The following is a 13429-nucleotide window of genomic DNA, read 5'->3' on the forward strand; positions in this document are numbered from 1 at the left end:
GTCTGATGCATTAAGCTGATTGCTGACACTTGCAACAAACTCTGAAGTTTATAGGATGTTTAAGACTGATTGTGAAACTTCCATTGAAACAATATTCTGCTCTGCATGGTTAGCTGGTTTTAAATCAAGAAAGATGGCTGCAGACTCCCTAGCTGTTATCCATTATAACTCTCTGCCACCACTGACTGATCTATCAGCAGCCCTTTTAACCCTTCATATAACAATTTATATTTTCTAAGGGAAAGAAGAAATGCTCCCATTTGTCAGCATTAGAACAAGATCAGTATTGAAACATGAAAGTAGAGTTGCAATACTCTCATTTAAAATGTGTTAATTGTGCTTTGAGGTGAGAGCTCCCATATTACCTACTTTGTATCTTTCCATTTTCAGGAATTGTTTTCCCAACTTTGAGTGTTGGTTTTAGAAGAAATAATAACGCTTATTTCAACATGGATTTAAGAAATGATGACCTGCTGCTTTTAGAAAAGTCTAGCTGGTATAGAAGTGGAAGAGGGTTACAAAATGCGGAGCTAGTGAACAGAAATACACTTTTCCCTAGGATGAAAGAAAACAGGCCTTGGATTTTTTATTATTGTTATTTTAAAAACTAATCAGCTTTATATCCAGAGTGGTAGAACAATTTTACTAAACAGGTACTGCTAACTACTCATTTACCACATAAGCTCCAGGCAACCTCCTGCAGAACAAAAAAATTATAAGGGCAGATCACTGTTTTTTCTGTTTCAGTCTAGAGAACATATACTCACTTCACACAACCTATGAGGATATCATTAATCTTGCTCATTTAGGGCATAATGTAAAATACATATTATAGAATGGGCACGCTGTACAGAACAGGACAAACTATCAGGTGAGTACTGGGAATAACTAAATTAACATAGCAGCTTTCTAGTGCATGACTGCAAAATAAGAACAAGCATTAGTTTTCCTTAATGATTTTGATTAGGAAATACTTCCTGTAGCTTACAAATCTTTCTTAATGCTCCGATGAAAGGCTTCTTACTCTTCATAGAAGGAGTCCACTTCATTTTTGTATTTCTTAAGCACAGTGAGCCGTTTTAACTTCATGGTGGGACCTTGAGAGAAGGAGTTCATCATAAAAGCAGAAATAGAAACAAGAATTCCTACCCTGTTTAAGCTTTGGTTTTGGATTTTCTGCTACAGAGCCTTTGTTTGGAAGAACACCTACTTCATTAGTTTAGACCTCTGCCAAAAGTGAGCAGCAGTTGTGGCACATGGCTGCCTTTGTGTAATCGTTAGCACTTCAAAAGCAGCTAAATAAGCAGGTGATTCTTAACTATTACTGTTTTTATTTTTTTCCTATTAAAAGACTAGTGGTTTTGAAACTTTGTTCCCAATTTGGGTAAATTCCCAATTTACTCACAGAGGCAGATAACATGGCTTTGGGCTCTGCTGTCAATCTTTCATTTAGTCCTCTTTTTTTTAATGCTGATAATGATCACTTTTCAGAATTATTACTGGAAGTTATTGAGACTTTAATGCATAAAAAATAATTAGAATTGCATAATTACCCAAAGCAATCTCAAACTTAGCTACAGTGCTGTACTCACTTAAATGACCACATATTTCTACATGTGTGCATAGCAAAAACTCCAGATTTTGTATTCTGTAAACACTGCTTAATTTTTCTTCCTTCAATCCAATGATCATATACAGAATTTGACAAACAGAACTGTATTTGGATACTTAGGAATCGGCAGCCCCTCTACTGTGTGTACACCTTTAGTATAAATCACAGAATCATTTGAGTCAGAAGGGACCCTTAAAGGCCATCTCATCTGACTTCCCTGCAGTGAACAGGGACACTCACAGCTCTAACAGTGCTCAGAGCCCCACAGCCTGACCTTGGGTAATGGACAGAGTATCCACCAGCTTTGTGGGCAACCTATGCCTGAGCCTCACCACCCTTATTGTAAAAAACTTCCTTACATCCAACCTAACTCTCCCCTCCTTTAGATTGAAACTATTTCCATTGAACTGTCACAACAGCCCTTGCTAAAGAGTCTGTCCCCTTCTTTCTTTTAGCCCCCTCTTAGATACTGCAAGACTGCTTCAAAAAAAAAAAAAAAAAAAGCAGCAAGTCTTACCTAGTTCTCCCCCAGAAATAGAGAAGTCTCTTGGCAGCACTATCCATTTTTGAATGCAATGAACCCTATTAGTGGCATTCATGTTGACTTTGTTGATTCCCTCCTGAATGGCCTGGTAGATCGCCTGATCCCTTGTCGCTACAATCTCTGATACTGTAGTGGCTTTACTGCCAATCTTTTGGCAGAAATCTCTGGCTTGTTCAGTGAGGATGTCAGTGGGATCCGATGTGTCTGGGTCCAGGATGCACTAAAATATCAGATGAAGATAATCATCAAATTCTTACTCCTACAAGGCATTATCAAATGACTACACTTGATAAGGTTCTCCCTGGGGTAACAATAAAAGCAGCCCAGCATTAATACCCAAACATTCCTTAAGCCTGAAAAAGCAGGAATCTCTAGAGATATCAGTACTCAGCTTTTTTTCTATACAGCTACCAAACACAAAAATTTCTGGCTTATATGCAGGTAATGTGAACAGACCAAAACCACATCAATTAAAGTCCGTCCAGCAACCTTAAATTTCTACCAACTTTTCCAAATTAGTCCATTGTTGTAGGGGGACATTGAATTACCATGATATAATGTAAATAACTTCAATCAGAAGCATTGTTTGAAGTTAGAACTTTTAAATATAAAACGTGTAGCCAATCACCTAACCATAACAAGATCAGACCGTCACAATTTGACCTGTAGTTGCCATACATTGCTTTGTTGAAATAAAGCCTTCCCATTTAATTCTTGGCCTTCCTTCTAACAGTTTGGAATCCTTCTTATTTTGTTAGGGTACAGGTGTGTAGTTTCACTGAAATCAGTATTAAGACTGTTATACCTTTAGGGTCAGCAACATGGACAAAAATTTCTTTTTATCTCCAATCACCATGGCGTTACTAACAATTGGGAGTTCTTTTTTAACAGCATCTTCAATTGGAACGGGAGGCACATTTTCACCTCCAGCTGTAATAATCAAATCTAGACCAAAAGAAAAAGAAAGGCTATTACTTGAAATCTAATTTCAAAGAGCAGGCTAATTCCAGGATGGCTCTACCTTTCTTACTTTTATACGCAGAACAATACTTTCCAAAGAGAAGCAAGCCTATTTCAAGTTGTTAGTCTGATTGTCTTCAAAATAACTGTTGTAGATATTGATTCTTTCCAAGGATCTGCTTAAATGTTCATTTTTCCCTCTATATAACACATTTACCCCCACATACACACAGTGTGAGTTTTAAACAGCATCATGTTTTCCGTGTAATCCAGTAACAGGTTAACAACAGGCATATATATATATATATATATATGCAGTGCAATATCCAATGTATACGTGCAACATGTTGTATAATGTGGACTTTTTTTTTTTTTGAACAATCATTTCTTCCAGACTAACATAGGATTCGCTCTCTAATTCACCATTAACTCACCAAAAGCAGTTCATGGTTAACATCGTGATCAAAGCTAATTCTCTGAGCCACCAAGAGGGGTCAGACAAAAACAAGTTAATAGTGTAGGAAAGCTGCACAGAAGCAATGCAGAAAGAAGAGGAGCATGATGAGGGATAGGTGAGATTTTAGAGACAGTTCAGGATGGAAGCAGTCATTCCTGCCCTACTTTTGACATGACTTGCATTTAATGACAGACTGACAACTTAATATTTTTAAGGTCTGTAAACAATAGAGGCACTAACTTTACTGATAAGGGAATATTCAGCTCTTTTTGAATGCATTAATTCTGAAGTATAATATGTGTAATCATTGAAGCCATTGTGAAATTGAGAATTATCTAAGCAAATTGCAATTCTGTTTTCATTGCACTGGTGGCTTCTCACTGCCCTCAAATAATGGTCTTGGCAGCAGTTCAGCAACATGCTTCAAGAAATAATGCAGAGCACTGGCAGACCAGTCCTGTGTGGAATAATCCATCTTACTGCATACATTAAGGAATGGGTTGGTTCCTCTTGGTTCCCTTGTCAGTGTAAAAGAATGTAGATGTAATCAAGGAAATATGGCACACTTTCAGCACTCACACATTTAGTCCTTAACACCTCTACTGCTCCATAAAGAGCAACTATGAGAAATAACTTCCAGTCTACACTCAGCATTCTGGTATGGAGTAGCCATTCATTTCACAGTTATGAATGTTATTTCTCTCCCTAGTTAACATAGTGCATGCATCAGAGGAAGCATGCATAGTGTTTCTAGAGTAAAAGACTTCTGTCACACCACAGAAATACAGCAAAGTTATTGTGTACCTAAACTACAGAGATCTTTTTCTTTATTTTCCTCTCCTTTTGTCTTACTCCAATTTTTTGTCCTAGATCTTCTCACAAGCTCCAGGAAATTTTATTTTTCAGTCTGAAATGTCAGCTTTGTCACAGCTGACAACAGAACTGTAATCACTGTAACAACTTCTTGCACATGCCTACAGATAGTCCCTATCTGGGCTTCTCTAGCAGTATCTTTGTGCTTCGCAGCTTCTCTGGATCTCAGATACCAAAAAGCAGTTTCTATGGTTTCATGCTCAATATAACAAATCATAAAACTTGTAAGACCAAAGGAATTAAAGGAGGAAGTCCTGTTTCAGTTACTAGAAGAGAAGCTCCTTTACTATCTTCTATTGCATTTACCTTAGTTAGACATTAAAACTAAAAGTAAACTGCACAGGTGGTTCTTTTATCTCAGTCTTCCTAACCTGAAAGTAGAGCAACAGTTGTTAGTTCAGCAGTGAAGGAAGATGTGAGTGCAACACAAACATTAGGGCAGGAGACTAGAAGGTGCTAACCACTAAACTAAGCAAAATTGAATCAGATAAGAAAGCAAACTAGGAATCAAAGTAACTGTATCTGGTGCAGCCTATTAATAGTACCTACTTAAGTCCTGGTGCCTAATAGAACACCATGTTACTCTCTGACAAATTAATTCACTCATGTCATCCCCTTAATGATTCATCATACATTCTATGATGATAGTCACTCAGTTTTTAGATCTCAAGTTTACACATCTGACAAATCAGACTATGAGCACGTATTTTGAGAAAGTACTTCAGTAACCAATGACCAGTTTTATTCATGTGAGACTTCAAGCTATGCACTGTAAGAGCACCTAGGTTTATTGTCCTGTGCTTTCAAATTTCAATACTATTCTCTGTAAATGTATCACAAAAAGCAGAGGAATCTAGCTCTGACCTACAGCAATAACTGTTACATAATAGAGTTGCCTGCTGTTAACAACTAAACATTCTAGTGTGCAATTAAGACAACTGAGCAAGATCCAGAAGGAGACTGGACAGCTTAGAGGATCATTAGAATCAAAGAAGACACACTAAACCTGCATTGTGATTTTATATTATTTGTGATTAATAATAACAAGGTCTGGGAGATGGACAGCCTCACTGTAGAAACTGAGGTATCTGCACCTGTTAAAAACTAGAAGGAAACCTTTCCTGAATGGGGAACACCATGGTCTCCTCATCAGAAAGCTTATTTTCCTTTCTGTTAGATTAATGCAGCTGTGATTAAAAGACAGTCACTAAATGAGACAAGCCACATCTGATATATAACTGAACAGTGCTGGATAGTTATTATAAATGTGATGCAAGATTTTCCTCATTACCTTTAATTCTTCCAGTGACATAGAGAAAGCCATCCTTGTCTAGTTTTCCTAAATCTCCAGAATGCAGCCACCCATCCTCATCAAAGGCTTCTTTTGTTTTGTCTTCCATGTTTAAATAACCCATGAAAACAGTCCTTCCCCAGAAACAGATTTCTCCATTGCCTTCTGTATCTTCATTCACTAATTTCACTCTGCAGCCAGGTACTGGTTTACCACAGCTTTTGGGGAAAAGCAAGAAAACACACAAGGAGCACTGAAATACTTTATATTGATAGGACATCTACAATGCCAACCCCGTGGTCCTATCAAAATGTAAGCAATAGTAACACCCTGCTGTAACTGTTTGAAAGGAATGAACTTACTGGGGCTAACACAATAGCTGTGTATCTTGCTCATCCTTCCTGCTCTTTTCCTCTCTGTATCTTAGAGGTTTTGTTTTGAAAGTTATCCTACCATAGGTCAGAGCTACACTCCACATCCCACTTAGTAACTGTTCTGCAGAGAATGCTGTAGATCATTTTCAGTGCTCCTGACTTGGCATGCTATGGAGGCAATGCGTTCAGTTTCTGACCTCAAAGTGGTAACATCTTTGCTGAACTCAGTTGTACACTTCTCATAAATATAATGAAATACAATAACTGAAAAGTTACCTGTGCTGCCTGTAGTTATACGGCCCTGAGAGGCAGTGTGGGCCTGTGGTCTCACTCATGCCATAGGCTTCATACAGGGTGATGTTCAGACCCAAGAAAAAATACAGCGTTTCTGTATTGAGAGGAGCAGCACCACAGAAGTGCTTCTGACAGCTAGAAAAACCCAGTGCACTGCGTATTTTAGCAAGCACCAAGTAGTCTGCTAGCCTTGTCCAAAACTGTTTCAAGTCACTGCTGAGTAGAAAACAAGAAACAGGAAGAGACAGTAAGTTGGATGAAGTCATATAGTTAGCAAGACAAAATCAGAAACAGGGCTTTTTTAGATATGTATTTGTCATTAGTGCGTGGAAGTTGACAGATTCACATCAGTAATAATTCATTCTTCATTTATTCAGTGTCTTTCATTGCAAGTGAGCACCAACTCTTACAGCTCCTGAATACTGCTAATTCAGAATGCATCTACAAAACCATATTGCATAAGACAATACTTTTGTCCTCCTGATTCTTCATCAGTTAAAATAATCTCTGAGAACCAATACCAGTAAAATCAGAAATCTGCAAGGCTCTTTCAAAAAGCTGAAAGATCAGACAAGCAAATTGCCATCGATGCACCGCATGTTTGAGAATCGCATGTTCTGTAAGCCATTTCATACTTCACTGTGTCCCATCTTAAGAACTTCAGAACAGGAAAGAATTGTGAATTAAGATTTTCCCCTTTTTCACACAGTTCACTCAAATTCTTGCCCTTTACCTAAACCAGTAAGCAGCCAGGACTTCTCCCAGCTGAAAACCAACCAGTTCAATTCCCAGAAGGCAGAAAGTTAGGCAATGCATTCTCAGGGAAGATGGAGGTTGGTTTTATGATTATCCTCCAGTAATTGACAGCTACACCTTCCCTCTTACATTGTATTTGCTCTCTTGCTAAGTCAAATATTACTTATTTATATGTAGAGAGTATCATTGATGCTTAAGAGCTTATGACAAACAGACAAGCTACTTTCTTGTACTCCAGGATGCTGGAGACCTCTCTCATGACAATACATACCTGCTTGAGCAGTTCAGGTTTCTCTCTAAGCTCACTGACATAGCCCACGACAGCATTTTCTTCTTCACAAATCCTGACTGAGCAGAAGCATCCTTTAATTTCTCCATGATTTTCTCCCATACTCTGGGAACTCCCATGTGAGATGTTGGTTGCACTTCTTTTAGTGTGTTGATTAAACTGCCCTGTCAAGATCATCAAATCATTTCAAAACATTGCAGAAGGCCCACATCGCTGAAGAGGTTTGGTAATGCAGCCTGCATTCTCTCTACATTTCCCCCAGAAAATTGCTTACGCTTCTTTCACAGTAAAGCCACATTTGTCTGCCTAAAATAGAAGCTTATTGATCTAGACTACAAATTCTATGCACACATTCAGAATACTGTGAGCATAAATTAAGTTAGCTGTTTAATTGGGAAAATACTGGAACTGACTTCTTCTCAAGCTCTGTTGTATCAGTTATGAGTTTTCTGTGGGGACAGGCAAAGGACCAATTCCAGACACACTCCTAACTGCAGAAAGAGACTCCTTCTGTGCAATTTCACCACAGAAGTAAATGGAGTTTAGAGCACTGGATCATGAGTCTAATGGATTTTATTTTTCTGTAATTCCTAAAATTCTGGACTCTCAAGACTCTCGATCTTCATCTTCTGTGCCTCTTCTAAGATCACATTTCCTCCTTCTTTTTTCATTTCATTTCCTAGATTGAAAAGTGCAATCTTAATCAGGTGCAGTGCAAGGCAGATACCTTCAGAGCATCTGGCTCAGCAAAATAAACTTGCTCTCCCCATTTGATTCCAGTCCACAGGTCGTATATTTGTGCAGCTATGTGGCTGAGTGGAAGATAACTGACTATGGACTCCTGTTGGACCTCTGCGGGTTGCATATCTCCTGCTCTGCTGCAATGTGCTGACGTCCACGTTATCTATTTGAAGAAAAAATAGAACACATTTTTTCCTTTTAACACAAACTAAGGATCTTCATGATACACTAATAAAACTGTGAAGAATCTGCTCACAGAACTTGAAGACATTGCAATCTTTGACAACACACCAGGTTGTTATTTCTCTGGTGCCACTCAAAAAGCAACATGAACTCATCTAATAGCAACAAAGGTTTGCACATAACAAAGTAAATGTGCTTGACTGGCTTATGAACACTACCAACTCCCCACACCCCAGTACTGCAGTTAGGAAGGCAGCCACAGCCTAGATGGATAAGGAGAAAAAGTGATCAGCTTTCTGCAGCTTTCCCTCCTGTGCACACTTCCTATCACACTGGCACTTCTCACTGGCTTGCATCTAAATGCCCACCTGATAAATAACAATCTTTACTCGGTGATCAATGAGCTCGCAGGATAGTGAAGTAACTGCAACAAGCTAATTGTCTCATACTCGTCAAAGCACAACTAAGCACAAACGAGGATGATAGCAGCAGTATCCTGCTCCTCCAGAAGATTCACTGCAATGGTTCATAGAGGGCCTCCCCCACACATACAAGCAGAAGCACATGTGTGAATAATGCTGAAGATTTCCTGCTTGACTTCTTAGTGAAACTGTATGGTCTTTCCCCCTCTTCTTTCTGATTCTTATTTTATCTAAGATGCAGTTGAAGGATGCAATATTTGTTATCAGAATGTACTGCATTCAAGACCCACACAGATGTGTGGATGTGAGGAAAAGAACATATGTCCATGACAGAAAGAAGGAAACAGCTTCCTTACAGGAGCCTAATTAATCTAAACTAGCTAGGTTAGGATGCTCGAAAGGAAATTATTTCAACTTGATAGGGAAAAAAATACAAATCACATGCAATACTCGCTATCACAGTATATTCTTTTCTTCAAAACAAATGTGAAGGTTACCTTGAGAGTATGTTTTGCCTAAAAAATAAACAAACAAACAAACATAGAGATTCTCAAGAAACGCTTTTAGTGAGCAGCATGCTGTCAGGACAGGCCACTCCAAATTTAGGTGGCAGCATTGGTCAAGCAGCTATCAGAGACTTAAAGTAGGCAGAGAGGAATGTCCTTGAAACGTGTCTGTACGGATTGCTCATCCTCTTTATCCTCCAAAGCCTCACAGCACACAGGCACGCTCATAACAGATCCACATGAGTGCCTGTGACCGACTCAGCACAGGTTTTTACAGATGGACAGTGGCACACTTCTTTTGACTAAAGAAGGCAGCAGCAGATACAGGCAAGGCATGTTTTCCACTGTTGGTCAACATAAAAATAGCCTGTTTGTGATCATCAGCCAGGAATAGTTTGGCAGCTAACATGGAAATGACACCAGACTCTTTTGAGACAGAAGAGCGTAGAATTTGCAATACCAGGTCGGACTTTTTGTCTATCAAGTCCACCATGTTCTCCTTCAAGATATTTCTGTGCTGATTACATACACAGGAGTGAATTGCTCGTACCTGTAATCGCTTCTGCATTCTTTTAAGAGAAGTGACAGTGAATAACAAAATGTTATTCATAATAAACTACACTCAAACTTGTGAAGTGTTACTTAGAATGGAGTTTCATTTCTCACCATGCTTATACATTATCAAAACCAGCTGACTGCATTTTCAGTGTTGCTTTGTAATACACTATCTGTGTTGCAAAACCAGACCTCTGAAAGTCTTCTGCTATGTAGCAGTCTTTTCAAAACACAAGAACATGTATCCTCTTATTTCGCTATTTTTTGTGCTCAAGGAAAAGTCTGAAGTACATACATTGTCATGACTCAGCATAGCTCCTTTTGGCTTCCCAGTTGTTCCTGATGTATATATTAGCACGCAGCATTGATTTGGCTTTTGGGAGTTAATAATGTCATCTAAAGTAGCATCAGATATGTCATCTCCCAGCTTCAGAAACTCTTCCATCTAGAACATGCAACAGAAAATACAGGATATCATAAGACTCCTTGCAAGTCAAAAACATGAAGTTACTGAATTTGTCTGAAAGAAACAAACAAGCAAACAGAAAAGTTCAATGTCTTTCTCTGAACACAATTCCAAGGCAAGTTTCCCCAGAAGCTGCCTGTGTTAAGAACTCAATAAGAATACTGTATAACTTTATGTGCAATCTGCACACAGACTATCTGAAATTATGCTGCCATGAGTCTTTTCATCATCTCCAAAAGAAACTGTATTACTATTCCCTCAGCCAAGATGCATACTAGGTAGAAGTCATAGAGAATACAATTATGTGACTGTCTCACACCTAGAACAATAATGACTTATCCAAAGGAATCTGGGTCTATGTTTTTAGAAGCACACTTACAACATTCCACTTATAATTCCCTGTCCATTACATAAATATAGTAAAAGAATGAAAGCTTCTGGGCAAAAGCATCATCTAGATGTATGAATGCTTACCCCAATTCCCTGCTGTTTAACAGCAAACAGAACATATGATGCTGATCACAGCTTCCATTCAAAATTGCTTCAGTCTGGAATGAACTAAACCTTTCATGATGTTGGACTTTTGTGCAGCACAAAGTGGTCTGAGAAGCATGATGAGCTTTATCCTCTACACTTCATTAGTTGTTTCATTGGTTGTTCTAGGACACATCTGCCATGTGTACCTAATATCCTGCTAGTTATACTGTTGATCTCCGTGCTAACTGAAAACTAGTGTATATTAAAAATTGAGGAAGTCAGTTACAGAAGGTCAGTTTCCCATCGAGATCAGGTGATTCAAACAGTGCTACAGAACTATGTTATCCAAGAGCAAGACAGAGCAGCATCCCCATTCTTCACAATTTCTTAGAGGTCATATCTAGGATCATGAAGTTGTACAGGGGGTGACGTGAAGGACAGCAGAGAGCAAGATCTCCCCCTTTGCCTGAGGGGGAGTTCATTCTTTCTGTCAAACCTCTCCTTGCCATTGGCAGTGTGCTACTAAGGTTGCAGTAACTTCCTTCTGTGGCACCTAGACTTCCTCTTCTGGGGTATCAGTGCTGTCCTAGGATGCTGCTAACCACCAGTCCCAAGTTTTATACTTTCTTCTACCAAATCAGTTATCCGGGAAGAGAGTAAGTACAAAGCACAGCTCCACAGTAAGGGAAGGACTCATCACACATTATCTCTTCCCACAGAATACTCTGTTTATTTAACTAGCTTCTGGAAAGTTTGGTGTTGTCAAGGGTGTAACTGTTTCTACGTGACTTAACAGTTGCTCCTACTTTCCTGACCTTACTGTCTTGTCATACCAGGATGTGTTAATCACTGTATATCTGTTGCCTAGGCTTTGTTTATGGAACAGTACCTGCAACAGTGAGCGCTCCTGTTTCAGACTACAAAAGGTACAAGCAGCCACAAACGCTACTGACCATGTCTGCCTTCTGGAAACACATGCTAAGAAGAGAACTACACCTCTGTCCTTACTGCAGCAATTGCTCATTACATCTCAGCTGTCAAACGGCAGTCCCTTTTATCACATGTCATGTGGCTTAGGTACCTTAGATCAACGATGATAAATAATCATTTCTGCCAGTTTCTCCTTTGCACAATATAAACTATGGCAACTGTCAGACTTCTTCACAGCTACCCCTTTCTGTGGAGAATATATGTCCAACACACCTGAACAGGGTTGATTTCAAATGTATCTTTCAGTAACAGAATAAACCATGCGTTAATTCTCTCTTCCAAAAATCTCAAGCGTGGAGGTTTCAGCAAGTGCTGCTCCAGAATTATCTGCCAGCCCTTACTCCTTTCACTAGGAAATATAAGCAGCAATATCTTCTTCCGTTTTTCTTGTACTAAACGTAAAAGTATTCCATATCAGTATGTACAGTACTGTAACATTGTGGATTATAAACAACATGCTATGAGATAATGTAAGTAGTTTGATGCTGCTACGACATTTTTCAGACTGGATTCTGATAATCTGTAGTGCACTTAAAAAGGAGGTTTTTGTATTCTTACATAAATGTTTTCAATTACATTTTCAAAATACACTAAAAATATTTTTATAAAGGTATTTTCTGCTTAGGTTAAAGGCTAAACTTCTACTCAATTTTCTGATCCTGAGTTTGCCCCCTTTACTGCTTTATTCTTGCCATGTGAGCTGAAGATTCTGCACATGCTAAGAAAATGCACCCTTCTTTACGTAGCCTGTAGTCCATTCTCTTCACGTGTTGCCTGACACCAGAAGTTTGGTGCAAATGAGATGTAAATATCATCTGTAAAAGTACAGGCATTATCATGTTCGTGCATCCAGTGCAACTACCCACAATTCAGATTTAATTAGAGCTGGCAGACCACATTTTTTAAATGGTAAGAGCTCACTTTCTCACCTGAGAAACTTACAGGTGTTCTGTTAATCAAAACTGAAAAACAAACAACAACAAACAAACCAACATTAACACAAAAGATAACTAAGCAAGGTAGCTCTCACTTTAAATGTCAAGCATCAAACATCAAGTTACATGTAAGCTAAACAGAATACATTCATGAAGCTTCTGAATACATTTGCTGGAAGACAGCAATGCATTCTGAATGGCAGACATTCCACAGATCAAAGATAATTAAAATTCATCAACTAATTAATACCTTAAGAATAATAACTGTTCCAGCGCTCACATACCGTATACAAATTTGGGTGTCTCTCCAAAACTGAATCCTTGTATAGCACAACAGCTTTCAAGTGTGGCAAACGATTCCAGATCTGTTAGATTTTTTTAAATAATTATTATAATTTGTTATTCATATCTTGTGTTTTTCCCCACTGAAGTACTGCCAAAACAGTAATTGGGCTGACAGAAGAAACCTCCCACTTCCCTCCTCTGCCAAGTATTTCCCCCTAATTCATAACCATCTCATTTAAAAAAAGATGCTAAGATACACAGTCTGCTCTTTCGACTGTTCTCAGCCAGAAGATTTAACTATTAATTACACCAAAATGGCTCTTCAGCATGCTCTCTTGTACATATCAAGGTATGGACAAGGTCAAGCTGAAAGCTGACCATTGCTGCTGTGGTTACCCATGCCAGATGCCAGACTTCTG

General features: G+C 38.7%; 1 protein-coding gene across 5 annotated transcripts in view; it reads right to left on the reverse strand.

Annotated features, from left to right (window-relative positions):
* Positions 1-561: 561 nt before the first annotated feature.
* ACSBG1 (acyl-CoA synthetase bubblegum family member 1) overlaps positions 562-13429 on the reverse strand; it is a 32895-nt gene continuing 20027 nt past the window's right edge. For 4 of the 5 annotated variants that reach the window (XM_048955667.1, XM_048955664.1, XM_048955666.1 and 1 more), the window contains 9 exons: positions 13010-13090; positions 10153-10302; positions 8178-8354; positions 7433-7614; positions 6388-6621; positions 5738-5955; positions 2962-3101; positions 2130-2376; positions 562-1097 (listed from right to left, as the gene is read on the reverse strand). In XM_048955667.1, coding sequence (XP_048811624.1) covers positions 1021-1097; positions 2130-2376; positions 2962-3101; positions 5738-5955; positions 6388-6621; positions 7433-7614; positions 8178-8354; positions 10153-10302; positions 13010-13090 — 1506 coding nt within the window. In that variant the 3' untranslated portion in view covers positions 562-1020. The remainder of the gene's footprint in view (positions 1098-2129; positions 2377-2961; positions 3102-5737; positions 5956-6387; positions 6622-7432; positions 7615-8177; positions 8355-10152; positions 10303-13009; positions 13091-13429) is intronic. The other variant, XM_048955665.1, reaches the window with a different exon arrangement.

Source organism: Lagopus muta, chromosome 10, assembly GCF_023343835.1.
Source record: "Lagopus muta isolate bLagMut1 chromosome 10, bLagMut1 primary, whole genome shotgun sequence".
Lineage (NCBI taxonomy): Eukaryota > Metazoa > Chordata > Aves > Galliformes > Phasianidae > Lagopus > Lagopus muta.